The 16230-nt window shown below is 41.0% G+C and overlaps 1 protein-coding gene across 9 annotated transcripts in view; it reads left to right on the top strand.

Annotated features, from left to right (window-relative positions):
- LITAF (lipopolysaccharide induced TNF factor) overlaps nt 1-15470 on the top strand; it is an 88813-nt gene extending 73343 nt beyond the window's left edge. For 5 of the 9 annotated variants that reach the window (XM_040574047.1, XM_040574055.1, XM_040574051.1 and 2 more), the window contains 3 exons: nt 12963-13145; nt 13544-13703; nt 14023-15470. In XM_040574047.1, the coding sequence (XP_040429981.1) occupies nt 12963-13145; nt 13544-13703; nt 14023-14131 (452 nt within the window). In that variant the 3' untranslated portion in view covers nt 14132-15470. Of the gene's footprint in view, nt 1-8556; nt 8693-8981; nt 9010-10140; nt 10198-12962; nt 13146-13543; nt 13704-14022 lie in introns of those variants that run through there. The other 4 variants (XM_040574049.1, XM_040574054.1, XM_040574056.1 and 1 more) reach the window with 4 other exon arrangements.
- Nucleotides 15471-16230: the final 760 nt, after the last annotated feature.

The raw sequence follows: 16230 nt of genomic DNA on the forward strand, positions 1-16230 counted from the left end.
TGTGTAGCCTCCTCTGCTCAGGACCACGGCCTGCCTAATGCGATTTGTGGTCTCTTAGCGTTTTATTTGCTAGTGTTTCGTTGGTAAATCCAGTGTGACTCCAATGGCACTGGTTGTCTTACTGAAACAATAATGTATTGAACTTTTTGTTTGTTTGTTTGTTTTTTCCCCTTAAAGTATCACAAAGTTTTATTCTTTCACAAACATCTGAGAAATCTGCGTGACTTTAATGCGCTGTTTCTCAGCAGGTTGGTGAGTTAGGAAGCTGTTGTCCGGAGTTCAGGTAACCAAGATGGTGGCCCCAGCAAGTGCTGCGTTACAGCTTGCTGCTGCATGCTGCAAAAATCCCGAGTGCTCCCATAAACCTGTATATCCTGCCTGATTGTTTAAAAAAAAGATTAGCTGTCAGTCTGCCTTTCGTTCCGGGTGCCGCTGATCAGCAGCTGTCTTCAGCGCCGCTGTGACAGAGCCCCTGTAATTAGCTGTGGTGTTGGAGAGCAGCCTGGGGTTTCTAGCAATGGGAACTGAGGAGGAATAGTGCAAACAGATTAATCCTGCCAAATCTTAGCTAAAGAGTAAGGGAAGGATAACAGCGTATTTACTTGGCCAGGCTGGGTTAGGAAATCTGTTTTCATAAGCCTTTATTTTCCGTTTCTTTACGCTAAGTAGAGAGGTGGGTTATTACGTTCTCTTTCTCTTGTCCCCAGGCTAATCTTCAAGCTGGATTGCAAGACACATGTTTGCGCTGGGCGTATGAAGTAATAGTTCAAATATTTCTTTAGGGTTGACGTTTAGAGTGAGAGGGACATCAGCAAAGTTCTGTTGACAAGCTGAAGTTGTGGTTGATCCACAGTGATTAATCTTTTGATGAGATTGTCTTTTAATCCTGATGTCATCTTGTTCTTTTTTAAAGAATTTCCATTAGAAATAGAAATTCTATTCTAATTTCAATTAGAAATTAGATAGATATATTATTGGGACTGATACTTGGTTTTATTTTTACACTGTTTGTTTTAATACTTGATAGTTATCTGTGCCTCAGAATTGAAATGTCCTCCTTAGTTAATTAAAAAAAAAGGGGGGGGGGGGGAGAAGAAGAAAAGGAAGGCATAGGAGACGTCATCGTTCCAGGGATTCTGCTGTGAAGACCTGAAACCTGTTTGCTTCTGTCTTGTAGGGTGGAGGGAAGCAAAAAAGGATAGATATCATTTTTAAATAGAACCACCTGCCCCAAATTAGTCAGCGGTAAGAACTGAAAAATGCAACATCATCTGAAAATAAGTATTGGCCATAAGTACTGAGACTTAGAAGAATTTGTGCTAGAAATTATGGTCATGAGCATTTTGAAATCTATTAAAAGGCGTTGATTTCTTAGACATTGTTTCCTCAGGAAAGCAGAGATGGGGATTGTCTTCAGTTGTGCAGCATCTGCCACGCAGCAGGAGCCATGACTGGGGGCAGTTGATCAGCATTCAGATCTGTAGCTTACTAAGAAGGGGAAACGTTTTTTTTCTTTTTTCTAAAAAAAATAGAAGGCCAGTGGTTTTTAAAAATATAATTGTGGAATATACAGTACTACAAAAACTTAGAGTTTAGTCATCTTTTGATTGCTTTCTTCCATCTACTAAAGCTGCAGTATGAGTAGGAGGTTGGTGTGAAAGCTGAGAACAATGCCTTCCACACAAGGAAGTGAGGGGTTACCAAAATAACTTCTCCTGCATACACACTGTGCCTGTAGTCACGTTGTCCTTTCCTTCTGCACCAGCTCCTATGTTTGTCCTAGCTATGTGGCCAATCCCACACTGGACTGAATACACAACTCCATTTCTAATAAACCTTTCTACGTTTCTGCGTAGTCTGCTGGGAAGACCATGAGACTACTCAAGTGTATAAACATCAGCAGTGTGTAAACATGGACCAGCAGAGCTTTGTCAGACAGGAGCCAGTGGTTGAGAACTGTAGTTGAGAAGTTACGGTAGTAGAAATCTATGGGTTAAACACTAGGATATACAAGTTGTCAACAAGCTACTTAAAGGATGATGTAGACACAACAGAAGCTGGTTATAAGTTAAGGGTAAAATTTTTTACAGTTTCTAGCATGGACAGACAGAGGTTTCCAGAGCATCTCGCGTAAAAGTGAGAAAAAAAAACTTGTCTTAAAATGGGTCTTAATCTTAAAATTCATATGTTCTCAAATATATCTATTTACATTATGCTTTGTAAACTATGGAAAAAAGTCAGGACTGCTACCAAAATCCAGTTTCCTTTTGATATGAAGATACTGATCCAGAATCTGCATTTCAGTAGGTGTACAACAGTACTTGGGGCAGGGGTATTTAACAGCCACTGCAGTTCCACTCCTTGTGGTCTCTGTACTTGGGATGAATTAGTGCCTCAGTGACCTGAATCAAGCTGGCAGCAATGGGGACAGCTCAGCAATAAAGACGGATTTTTGGTGAATTGTCCTCAATGAGGAAGTCATTAAAGCAATTTAATTTTTGTTTACATTTAACACTGGTATATTTTGCATCAGTTTTGTGCTAACTTAGGTAGTATTTGGTATGCATGTCTTAAAACAGAACTGGGCCTTCGTTATCTTTTTTTTTTTTTTTTTTTCCTAGCAACCTGTCTTCTGTTTTCTGGGTTGTTAAAGAGCAGTATAGGTCAGAAGGAATCCCTGGAGGTCATTTGGACCAGCCGCCTGCTCAAGACTAATTTTAGGGGAGGTTTTTCAAGGCCCTTTGACTTGTGTTTTGTCACAGCTGTCTGTTCTGGAGTGTGTTTCCTACTTCTGTTCTCGTTATGGAGGCATTTACAGCAAGCTATGGTGCTAATGGGGAAATTCTGCCTTAGTTATCTGGCTCGTTTACCGTGCCTTTTGTTTGCTTCTGGTAAAAACTGTCCAGCTTCAGTTTCCTTCCAGCTCATCTGTTCATTGCCCTTGAAAGTTTGGCCCATCAATTCTGCTAGTATTCCAAAGTGGGCGTTTTACTGGTCTTAAAAGATCAGATAGTACAGTCATGTATGCCATGTGTAACAAATGTGTAACAATCCAAGTGAGTCAAACCTTTTTTTTTTTATTGGTGCCAGACTTTTTTTTTCCTCTATGTTTCTTCTCTACTGTCTCTCCAAATGTAGGCTGTGTTATACCCTGCACTTTGAGACCTGCTTAGGTAGTGTCTTTCAAACTGGGGACAGCTTCTTGGAATGAACCTGAGGGATGGGAATACGGGAAGGGGATTATATCCAGGAGACAGCAGTGAGATGGGGATAGAGCAGCAAGAGTCCAGAGTCTGGCAGGAGTTTGTGAGATGCACTGTAAGCTTTTAGGATGGCGATGGCAGGGAGACAGTGGCTTAGCTCTCGTGCTCCTGGCAACCCCGTGCATCTTCTGTCGTTTGGTGTCGGTGCTGTCTGCTTCCTTCCTCAGCTTAAGCCCCTCTCACACTGGGCTATTTTACAGCCCCATTTCTCCTGCTAGCTCCTCTGCTGCATTCCCAGCCACTACCCAGCACTCTCTCTTCATCCTGAGTGGAAGGTCTTGTGTTCCTGCTTGAGATCTGCTGTCTTGCACCGAACCATGAAGGATTGAGTTTACATATGTGTTGTATTTTTTTTTGATCCAGCAAATCTATCATTTAATAGAAGTCTTCCCCAAACTGCTAAGAAGTCTAATAAAATAGTAACTTTTGGTGCTCTTCTAAAAAAAATTCTTAATGCTTTCTGATGATGTTGTTCTTCATTTGGATAGCCAGAACAGAGGCTTACAGAATCGCAGAATCATCTAGGTTGGAAGAGACCTCCAAGATCATCTAGTCCAACCTCTGACCTAACACTAACAAGTCCTCCACTAAACCATATCACTAAGCTCTACATCTAAATGTCTTTTAAAGACCTCCAGGGATGGTGACTCAACCACTTCCCTGGGCAGCCCATTCCAATGCCTAACAACCCTTTCGGTAAAGAAGTTCTTCCTAATATCCAACCTAAACCTCCCCTGGCGCAACTTTAGCCCATTCCCCCTCATCCTGTCACCAGGCATGTGGGAGAACAGACCAACCCCCACCTCACTACAGCCTCCTTTAAGGTACCTGTAGAGTGCAATAAGGTCGCCCCTGAGCCTCCTCTTCTCCAGGCTGAACAATCCCAGCTCCCTCAGCCACTCCTTGTAAGACTTGTTCTCCAGACCCCTCACCAGCTTCGTTGCCCTTCTCTGGACTCGCTCGAGCACCTCCATGTCCTTCTTGTAGCGAGGGGCCCAAAACTGAACACAGTACTCGAGGTGCGGCCTCACCAGAGCTGAGCACAGGGGGACAATCACTTCCCTAGCCCTGCTGGCCACACTGCTTCTTATGCAAGCCAGGATGCTGTTGGCCTTCTTGGCCACCTGAGCACACTGCTGGCTCATATTCAGCCAACTGTCAACCAGTACTCCCAGGTCCTTCTCTGCCAGGCAGCTTTCCAGCCACTCATCTCCCAGCCTGTAGCGCTGCTTGGGGTTGTTGCGGCCCAGGTGCAGGACCCGGCGCTTGGCCTTGTTGAACCTCATACAGTTGGCCTCAGCCCATCGGTCCAGCCTATCCAGATCCTCCTGCAGAGCCTTCCTACCCTCGGGCAGATCGACACACGCACCTAACTTGGTGTCGTCTGCAAACTTACTGAGGGTGCACGCGATCCCCTCATCCAGATCATCGATAAAGATATTAAAGAGGACCGGCCCCAGTACTGAGCCCTGGGGGACTCCACTAGTGACCAGCCTCCAACTGGATTTGACTCCATTCACCACAACTCTTTGGGCCCGGCTACCCAGCCAGTTTCTAACCTAACGAAGCATACACCAGTCCAAGCCATGAGCAGCCAGTTTCTCGAGGAGAACGCTGTGGGAAACGGTGTCAAAAGCCTTACTGAAGTCAAGGTAGACCACATTCACAGCCTTTCCCTCATCCACCAAGCGCATCACTTTGTCATAGAAGGAGATCAGGTTTGTCAAGCAGGACCTGCCTTTCATAAACCCATGCAGACTGGGCCTGATCGCCCGCTTGCCCTGCAAGTGCCGCGTGATGACACTCAAGATAATCTGCTCCATGAGCTTCCCTGGCACTGAGGTCAAACTAACAGGCCTATAGTTCCCCGGGTCTACCTTCCGGCCTCTCTTGTAGATGGGCATCACGTTTGCTAGCCGCCAGTTGACTGGGACCTCCCCCGATAGCCAGGACTGCTGATAAATGATGGAAAGTGGCTTGGCCAGCTCCTCCACCAGTTCGCTCAGCACCCTCGGGTGGATCCCATCTGGCCCCATCGACTTGCATATATCCAAGTGCTGTAGCAGGTCACCAACCATTTCCTCGTGGATTGTGAGGGCCACAATCTGCTCCCCATCCCCTTCCACCAGCTCAGGGTACTGGGTATCCAGAGAGCAACTGGTCTTGCCGCTAAGGACTGAGGCAAAGAAGACATTAAGCACCTCAGCCTTTTCCTCATCTCTCGTCACGAAGTTTCCTCCCGCATCCAGTAAAGGATGGAGCTTCTTCTTAGTCCTCCTTTTCATGTTAATGTATTTATAAAAACATTTTCTGTTATCTTTAACAGCAGTAGCCAGATTGAGCTCCAGATGTGCTTTGGCCTTCCTAATTTTGTCCCTACACATCCTTACAACATCCTTATAATCCTTCTGAGTGGCCTGCCCTCTTTTCCAAAGATCATAAACCCTCTTTTTTTTCCTAAGCTCTAGCCACAACTCTCTGTTCAACCAGGCTGGTCATCTTCCACGACTTCTTTGCTAGTGTTGTTCATCTCAGTAAAAATTCTGAAAGCAAACTGATGTCACGTGTTTGGATGAATTTGCATTCAGCAACATTCCTTACAGTGGAAGATAAAACAAAATAAGCTATTTACTTTTTTTCCAAGTCATCCTAATAAATGCTTGTAACAGACACATCTCTCCTCTTACTCAGAGTGCACATGTATTGATTCTGAGTTTTGGAATGCCATTCAGTGAAAGTAAAAACAGATGGTCTGAGATTTTGGGTCTCGTTTCATGATCTGCTTACATTTGTTTGCATGAGTGTTCTTGCCATCTCCCCTTGTACCACTTGTATGCTAGGAACTGATATGGCTGAAAACTCACTCCATGGTGGTAGCTAGCCACAGTGACAAGTTGGCTTTTTTTTTTTAAATTATTATTATATTTTGGTAGAAATCTTCCTGAGTTGATTTAGGACATATATTTGCTAATGCACTGTTCGAAGGATATATATTTCTTTTTATTAAAAACAAGAAAGTTTTAAATCCGTGCCAAACAGTGGAAATGTTCTTAATTGAAACTTCCATGGAGCTAACGATATTTATCTTTCATAAAGATAAATTTTTCATCTTCAGAAAAAGGGTGCAGTTTTAAACTACACAATCTTAACAAACTGATCTGGGCAGTATCAATAATTCTCGTGAGATGGGGTTTGCATTCTCTGGTGAAAAAATGGCACTAAATATGTGTTCATATTGGGTGAGGAAAGGAGTAGTAGTTGGTACCATGAGGTGAAGACAGGTGAAAGGCATGAGCCAGACCCTGACCCCAACTGATCAGCATCATGAACGGAGTGGGAAGAAGGAAGGAGAAGATGACTGCAGCTCTGTAGCTCTGTCCTCCTCTCTGTATTTTGGAGTATGACACAGATAATGTTCCCTATGTGTTCTTACAGTAAATCTGGCCCTTGAGAGAAAGGGAATCTTGAAGCCATTTCCCTTCCTAGGAAAAGACAATGGCATAAGTTCATGTGTGAATGTGTGTTACCTGGCAGATGGCACAGGTATCGATTATCACAGGGCAACCTGTTATGTTTTGGGCACGTTAAGTAATACCTCTGTAGTTCCTGGACTGTGACATACATTCCTTCGGATTTTCCCTGTATTCATTTTGATGAAGAAGAAGATCAGAGTAAGTCTTCTACACTAGGCTTCATAATTCGACATTTGAATTTGCCTTCTGCGGAAACTACCCAATTTCTGAGAAACCTGTGCAGTGGGAAGATGTACTCAGGAACACTGTGCAGCTATTTAATTAAAATGTAAGGTGTCACCTATATAGCAGTGTTTTGTGTTTTTTTTTTTAAATTACATGAACATTATCAGGAAGATCTCATGTCTGATGAGCTGTAACCCAGCTGAAACCTGCAGTGTGTAGCTGCCTGTGAGCGTACTTTTAGTTCCAAGTCAAGGATTTATCTCGAGCGATTCCAGTCAGATACAAACCCTGCAGTGTGTGATAGAAGGCTTTATAAGGAACCCTTGGCTAATAATTTCCTCAGATAAGTTACCTTAGAAGTCTGATTTACTTAGTTTACTTTATTGAATAGCAAGGTAACAGGAAAGTTTAGCCAGGTGCTGTGCTTTTTCACATACAGCCTGCAAACTCCTCTCGCCAGGTTAGAACTGGCAGTGTGGGTTAGGCAGTTAAGTGCAGGCCATGCTTTGGGTTTCGGCTTGCTACGTGGGCTTGTAGTTTAGGGATTAACTTGGGGGGGATGGGGAGCACTTGAATCAACTGAAATCTGATTTTGCAAAATGCAAAACTGCACAAAGTGCTGCATACTGATGAGTTTTGCTTAGCAGTCAACAGTTCTGAAAGGCTTCCATGCCCCGAAATTTGTGTGGCTTTAGTGCAGTTATAAAAGTGAGAGCGCTGTGCTGCACCCGCCGTTGGGCAGGAGGATATCCATGTATCTGGCTGTTTGTAGGATGTGCTGCTTGTCTTCCAGGTCTCCAGCTAGCATAAGTAACTAACCTAATGAGCTGGTTGCACTTGAATAGAGTGATTTGTGAATGCTGTAGCTTTTACCAGGCTTTTTCCTACCTTTATGCCAATGTTATTCTGTATGTGGAGCAACAGATCTCTGCATAAAGCAATAAGCTACAAGAGTGCTTTGCCCCATGCAGGTGTTCTGCCTCAGTATGTGCTTATGAAGGAAATGATTTGGGCTAAGACAAGTGTGAGCAGATACAAGTATTTGTGATTCTTTCTCTCAAGAGAATGAACAAAAAGAAAAATCTGGAGAAAGGAGCTTCTGCTTTTTCTATTTATTAATTTTATTTTGGAGTCTAGTGACTCACCTACCCAGAGTTAGTGCAGCTGAGTAGCACAGTGAGTCAATATTCTCCTTTCTCTGCAACTGGAATACAAGAGGTGTTTTTTTTTCTTCTTTTTTTCTTTTTAATGAAAAGCAGAAGTGTGGGACAAGTAGCTGAAGCCATTGGTTTTTGTCTTACTACATGCATTTCTAAAGACTTCAGGCAGAAGGGTAGTGAGAGACAGGGAACAGAAGCAAGAACTGCTCAGTTCTCCTCTGTGCTAAGTGGCATTTGGATCTGAAACTTCCAGATGTAAATGGAAACTCTTGTGTAAAAGACCCAGTCTTGAATTTAGTGTGCTTGTTGGTCATTCAATGTTTGCTTATCCTGGTTTGAGATAGCCTACTGGTTTGCATATGTGTAAGTAGCAGATAACAGGGAAGTCAAATGTACCAAAAAGTTATCAGTCTTATCCTTTGTCATTTCTTACAGTTGAGTACTTGTCACCAATCTTCCTTTTTGAATTATTTGGGAGCAGCGTTTAAGAGTCTGTTTTAAGAAGACAAAACTCGTGGGTTTGGTTTCTGCCTCTGCCATCAGCTTGCTTTGGTGCCTGTATTTCAGTCATGTAAGTTCATTTATCTTTAAATTAGTAAATTGCAGTCATTTCATAGGATCACAAAGTACCTTGAGTTGGAAGGAACCCATAAAGATCTTTAAGTCCTGCTCCTGATTGTCCAAGCTACCCCTGACACAGCTTTAAGCCATTTCCTTGTGTCCTGTCAGCTGTAACCAGAGAGAAGATATCAGCACTTCCCTCTTCCCTCTCCGCACCCCTTCATGAGGAAGTTGTAGACAGCCGTGAGGTCTCCCCTCAGTCTCCTCTCCTTTAAGCTGAACAAACTGAGTACCCTCAGCTGTTCCTCATATGATGTATGTCCTTATGTAAGTAGCTAGGTACAGTTTGTTAACGTGTTAGAAATTCCAGTCTTCTCTGTCCTATATGGGTGCTTAAGACTGTATCAATTTTTATATGATCCGGTGTTCGTTTGTGGTTTAAACCTTTTGTTCTCCTTGCATTCAGGCATTATGCACTAGTTGCTCTTCCGAGACAACTCTGTATCAATGGTATTTTATATAAGAATGTATCTGTAAAACATAGGAGTAAAGGCATAAGCTGCTCTGTGCTTGTTTGCAATGAGCAAAATGCAGATGGCAACTGTGGAAATTCTCTTAGTGCTTTTATGAGGTTATGCAGAGTGGTACAGCATACGTTACTAACTCAGGCTGTAAGACTTGCCTGAGCTAAAACAAAATGCTGAAAACCCTTTCTAGAACGTCCCTCTGGCCTTTGTTTTCATTGCTATCTAATCTTTAAGTTAATGCTTATTACCATATCAACTTACTCTAGTTACTATCTTACCTGAAACTCAGATAATGTTGATAATCAGCAACTTTTTATAATGCTGGTTGGTTTCCTTTTTCTAGGTGAAGCTGGTTTTTAGTTAATTCTAGACCCAGTCTTGCAATGAGTTTTATGGATAGGGGCTTGTTTACAAGCAGTTTATTCAGGATTTGGGCCTTAACTTCAGAGGAAGTAGCATTTTACTTTGGAAACAGCATATATAAAAGTGCATGTTTAAAAATAGTGTTGCATTTATTTTCAACAAACAGTGCTGAACTAATGGAAAATACAGTTGCAAGGGATGTGAAGAGATTCTTGAATCTACTTAATGCTGTATGACAAATACATCAATAAAAGCTTTGGTCAAAACTTTATGGAGGGAAGGCTCTGCAACTCTTTAGCCAGTTTTTCCAGTGCTTAACTAGTCTTAGTGTTAGACCTAAAGAAAAGTTTATTATTTTGAAGCTTTTCTTAAAGTTTTCATTGAAGTTGTGTCAAAGAAGAGTTTATTCAGAGCTTCTTCATTGCTACCTGTCTGTTGTCATTATTCTCTCTGGCCTCTTGAAATTAAGGAACCTCAGTTAATTTGGCTTTTTCTCAGAATTCCTCTTCTCTAGCCTGATTGTTCTTGATGCTTTTCTTTGCAATCTGCTCACCTGTTTGTTTCTCAGATACCATACTCCCATGGGGCTTTCCCAGAGCAGCAGACCTTTTCAGCTGTCATACAGGTACTCACTCTGCTTACACACCCCTTCATGATGTTTGCTGTTGTCATTGCAGTTTCAGCTTCCATTCAGGTTCTGATCTGGTAGATCTGCTAGGTATTTGCACTCTAGCTGCTTAAGTGATCAATTTTTCTGACTGAAGAATGTGATTATATTTGCTGGGTCCTAGGCAGAAGGTGCATTTTAAACAGTAGAAAAAGCCATATTTTAGGAGAAAATGGCATTTCTTTTTTGGGCATTTCTTTTATAACTCGCTAATAGCAGGACTCCATGTGCTAATTTCCAAGTCCAGACTATTTTGACTTCATGGTTTTACACTTTGTGACATTTGCGTGAGAAGATCCTCTTTCAAAATATGTGGTGGAGAAGTCCCATGATTTTGTTGGTTTGGTCCTTATATGAGCAGTTCTGTGTTCAAAATAGCTAGATTCTTTCCTGGGATGAATCTTGCTGAGGCAGTTTGTTGCTTTACTGGTGCTTTTAAGCATATCGTTCTTTGGAAACAACAAATTTTGAAGCTCAGCTCCATGTATAAAGAGAATGGAATGAGGTAACCTGGAAAGAGATGGTTGTAAATATATAGTTTTACAACAGTTCTCTCTACTTTGGAATCTAAGTTCTCTGATAAAGTAATCACTCTAGCTTAAAAGTAAAAGGGTTATTCAAGCTGCTCTGTCAGGAAACTATTGCACAATAACCTATTGCACAACAAGTTTAGGCTGGTTGTCCCCTGATCCCCTGACTGTTGTTCCTCCACTGTCTGCTGTGACTTTGTATTGATTTCTATGTGAAAGAAATTGTGATCTTCCTTTTTCTCAGAAATTAAGTTCCCCAAAGGCAATTTAACTACTTACAGAACTGCTTACGGATTAGCCAGCTTTTATGTTGAGATTTTTTTTCTATCCCTCTCTTCCCTGCTAGGCCACAAATCCAGCTGTGTCTTCATGGACAACACAAATTTCTTAAAGGATCCTTCACTTTTATTTTCCTTGTTCATCTATGTAGTGACTTTGCATATCGGCAGCCAATTTACAGTAAACTTACTGGATTGTAAAAACCCACAGTGTAGGGTAGCTTGTGAGGAAAGGATTGTTCACTGATTGAACTTGTGAGTTTAACCAGGTCTAAACTTCAGTCCTTAATGTTCAGCTTTGAGTTAGCTTGCGTCTGTGATTAACCACATTCCTCTTTGGTTTGTTTTTGGGAATGAGATTTCATTTTTATATAACATAGAAAAAGAACTTGGGGTGGAAATAACTTGGTAGTCATAAGCTTCAGAAAATAAGCTAAATTTGTTTTAAGATTAGCTTAGTATGTTTAGGTCCTGTGTTTACTGTGCAGTGTAGCAATGCAGTGATGTCCCTAGATGTGGTATGAACAGCTGGGAGAATTGTTGTGCTTATAATGCATGGTTTCTCACACCACAAGACATTGCATGTATACCCAGCAAGCTGCTTTTCTTTTTATTTCTTTATTTATTGGAAACATCTGTCATTGATTTTTAGTTGGCTATCAATCAATTTCATTATGTTCAATAAAGTGTTTCTTTTAGCTCATGTTTCAGCTCTTCAATACAGAAATATTTTTTTTTAATCAAAACTTAGCAGCAGGGTTCATAGTATGGAAGAGAGAAAGCAGCAAGGTTTAACAGTAATGCTGTATTGTTGTGAGTCATTTTTTAACATACATTTTTTGATCATCAGTGCAATTTCTCTTATTCATTTTGTTCATACTGGTGCAATGGTAAGTTATTGTTCCTATCCTACTACAAGAATACAGAATGAGTGTGTCAGACAAGTTTCCCACCCCATATCGTACTGAGTGGAAAGACTTGCATGTACACAGAGGGATGAAGTGTGCAACTGAAGAGGATTGAGTGTGGTTCTAATTGATCTGTCTGATGGTCCTTAGGAGGAAGAGAAAATAGGAGATGCTTAATTAGTGTTGATGCCATGAGAGAGATTGTTTGACAAAGAAATTGGTGGGCAGAGTGTAGGGAGTGTGTAGGCAGTGAGAAAGATAGGAAGTCTGTGCTGGAATCTGTCATTATTTCCACATTGAGAAAAAGCAATGGTTAGCATTCTGTATTCTGTAATAAAATAATACAATAGTAATTGATAGAGAAAAGTTCCATTAACAAATTCATTGAAACCTTGGTAAGCAGCAAAAATGAGAAACTTTAGACTTACTTGAGAATTACAAAAGCTTTGAGTTGAGTTGGATGTACTTAGTTGTTTGGGGTTTCTTTTTCCTTCAATATAAATATTTCTTTATTTCAAATCATGGCAAAGATCAATATTCTGTTTTAAATATTTGAGCTTTACCACAAGCCAGGCTTGTATTAGTTAGCAACTATTATGCAGCCCATCATAATTCTTGTTTTTGGAGGAGAGTGGGGACACCTGAAGTATGGTTCTTGCAGAACTGGGAGAAACTGACAGATAGCTTGGTATACTAATAAAGATGCATGATATCCCTGTTTTTAGCATTTTTAATTTATAAAGGAATGATTTGTGGTGGGAAAATGTGTAAAAAAAAAAAAAAAAAACACAAAAAACAGTGAAAAGGAAGAGAGAAGAAAGCAACAACAAAATCAAGATTAACTTTTAACACTATCAGAAACACAAAACAGTCAATACATTTTGTGCTGTGAAATGTGCATTTTGATCTAGTTAACTACCTGCTTTGTGTCCAAATAAAGCCTAATTAGTTGCCACTTCTCCTAAATAAAGTCCTTAGTTACGATTTTTGTCTCCATTATGTTCTAGATACAATGTCTGCCCCGAGTGGCATCCCTGCCCCATCTGCACCACCTTCTTATGAGGAAACAACAGGAATCAACGTGAACTATCCCCACCCATATCCTGTCCCAGACCCTGGCCAGAAACCAGATGGGAAGGGGATGAACCCTCCTCCGTACACAGGACAGCCTATGCCAGCAAATAACCCCGGTAAGCCTGAAACTTTACTGTACCTCATGTTAAAGAGGTGTCAAGCAGCTGTAATAGCTGCTGTGCAGAAACTTAAAGATTGTGGTTCAAAGGTGTTCCCTACCTACCCAGAAATATTTTTGAAGTGAAGAAGGTCAGTCAAGTCTTATGATACCCACAGAGCACGCTGATGTCAATAATGTAATTCACCTTTCTGCAATTTTTAATGCAGACTTACTCTTAGACAATCTGTTTTGCATTACGAAATGCCATGCTGATTTCTTTTTGTCATTGTGTATTTCATTGTTCTTATCCTCAAGTATTTTGGAATTATACCTGGTTGTAGCTCAGAGGAAGTTGACAAACTATCTTTTCTTCCTTGTTTACCCGTTGAATAAACAGAATATTTCTTTGCTCAGTTACAGTTCAGACGGTGTATGTGCAGCAACCTGTAGTGGTATTTTATGACCGCCCAGTTCAGATGTGTTGCCCTTCCTGTAACCAGATGATTGTGACACGTCTCTCGTATGAGTCAGGAGCATTGACTTGGCTGTCATGTGGTGGCCTCTGCCTGCTGGGGTAGGTTGATTCACATTTGCACTTTATTTTTCTCTTCTCACATGACCTTTGATAGCTCTAAGGAGTAACAAATATCTTGTAGGCCCTCAGCTTTGTTGCTTTCTCATTCTGTCTCAAGTCTGACCCTTGATGGCTGGAATAGCCCATGTTGAGTGTAAGTCCTACAGGACCTCAAAGCAGGTCTGCAACAACCAGTGATGTGCATTCTTCCTAAAGCTTCATGGCACCAGTTTTATGGATAGCTTTTGTAGGAAATATGTTTAACCTTCTTGTGTATGTAACAAGTGTTAAAACTGTATGTTTTTTTTTTCCTTTGCAGGTGCATAGCTGGCTGTTGCTTAATTCCCTTTTGCGTTGATGCCCTAAAAGATGTGGATCACTTCTGTCCAAACTGCAATGCTCATGTTGGTTCTTACAAGCGTTTATAGGCAGTGTTTAAACATTGATAACTGATTGATTTGAAGTTGGCTAGCACCTCTGTAAGCCCCTTCTGAAACTTCATGGAGACTTTGTGATTGTTTCTGTGCATCCTGTCACTGGAAACCAATCAAAAATAATGTTTATTGCTAGATTGTTTGAATAAGAATTTGCTAAGAATAAAGGATTCTGACTTAGGTCTGTAGAAAGTATGTATAATCTTTATGGGCCACCCAGTCCAGCACCAGTCCAGCACCTAAGTGTTGTCTCTCTCTGCTTTATGCAAAACAGATTGGTGATGTCGGTCCAGTTCATCTCATGTCAGTCATGTTGCACACTGGTGTGTTTGCTTAGAGCCTCAGCACAGACCAAGAGGAGAATGTCTGGAGAACCATATAGTCTCACGCTTGGTGTTGATGCTTTTGCAACAGCACTGTTTACAAACTGGCAGGGAGTTGCTTGCCTCTGACAGACGTGCCCCTCTGACAAAAGAAGTGGTTTTGGTCCCCAATGTTATCATTTGGGCACCTTTTTATGAGCACTAAAATTCACTTTAAAACTTTCTCTGTGAAAGACAACCAAACCTAAAGGCTTCTTCCTTCTGGAAGCTGCATTACCAAATGGCGGTAAACAATAACTCAGGTTATTGTGCATCAGCAGTGATTCAATCTAGTGCCTGAATTTCCTTGCCAGTTTTGAGTCCAGACGTATCTCTACTTTGCAGTGAACATGCTTATACGGGAATTTCGAATAGATATTTTTTTCAGATTTTTTTTTTCTTTTTTTACTGCCGATTTATGTCTGTGCTGTCTGTGAAATGTTCTCTTCTCCCCACCTCATTGGAAATGCCAATAGAGCCTCAGTTGTAGTGTTGGAAGGCTTCCTTATACATTTACGTGAGTTCACTGATGGATCATAAACAAACCTCAGTCTTATCTTAAAGCTGGAATTCCACCTGCAAAACACAAATAAATACAGGACCCGTGTTTTTAATTGTTGATCTGTTTGTTAGCTGTGGTTTCTTCATTGAGAAGGTAGCATGTTTTTAAGGAGTTTCTCTGATGATTATTTAGACTTGTACTCTGATTTTTCCAAATGAAAGATAAGTTCTGTTCTCAGAAACCTAAGCTGGATATGCTTAGTTTAGATGATGATCACAGAAAATTAACAGGTGACACTCTGAAGGTTGAACTATTTTAAACAGCAGACTAGGTCCAAGTGACATCTAAATGCATTTGAGTGATACCTGCCTAGAGAAGGCAGACAAGTGTTTAAACAAGGCTGTGATGCTAACACTGTATTAATCTCTGTAAAAAGCTAAAATAAATACTGCATTTATTGTTCTTGCCAGATGTGCCTTCTATAAATATTTGGTGTAAGTTAACTTTTCAAAAATCTTTGAACGCTTCACATTTGAAATTTGAGTTTTGTGGATTACAAATACAATGTCTAGGCCTCGTAAATTAGTCTTTATAAATTGCTGCTGTTTGTGGGTCAGTTTGTAAGTCATTTAAGAGCTTCCTTGTGCATTTGGAAAAGGCTTCGGATTGTATGTCTCTTTGTATTTACATTGGTAGCTACTAACTAGCAAGAGAATAATGGAAAGAAAAGGTGGTTGCTTTGTAGCTTTCTGCTTTGGGTCTGCAGTACGAGCTCATGTTTTCTATCTGCTGTACCACCACAGTAATGCCTTTGATGTTCTTTAAGGACCTGGGTGATGCTCCATTGAATTTTCTGTTCTGATGACACAGTCACTGGTCCTCACTTATGCAAGTCACAGGCATTACTGTAAAGCAGCCTTTTTTTCCCTGGATTTCACAAAAAATGTATTTTTTGTCAGTTTATCATCAGAGTAAGACAAGAAGAAGCAATGAAGCATACATTCCCTTAGCTCCCCGTTTCTCTTCGAAGTGCTGATTGGAAAATCTAAGGTGGTAGCACCATGATGCAGAAGAACATTGACCACCTCCTTTTCCCCCACCCCCACCCCCCAATAATTATAAATTATGTGGGTTTTCTTTTGGTTTTATGAGCATAGTCAATTGCATCTGTTAAATTGCTGTTATGGACTAAGGATAAGACAGATAATGTTGGCAGCTACTCCATGTAA

The sequence above is a fragment of the Cygnus olor genome, chromosome 15 (genome assembly GCF_009769625.2).
Source record: "Cygnus olor isolate bCygOlo1 chromosome 15, bCygOlo1.pri.v2, whole genome shotgun sequence".
NCBI classification, from domain to species: domain Eukaryota; kingdom Metazoa; phylum Chordata; class Aves; order Anseriformes; family Anatidae; genus Cygnus; species Cygnus olor.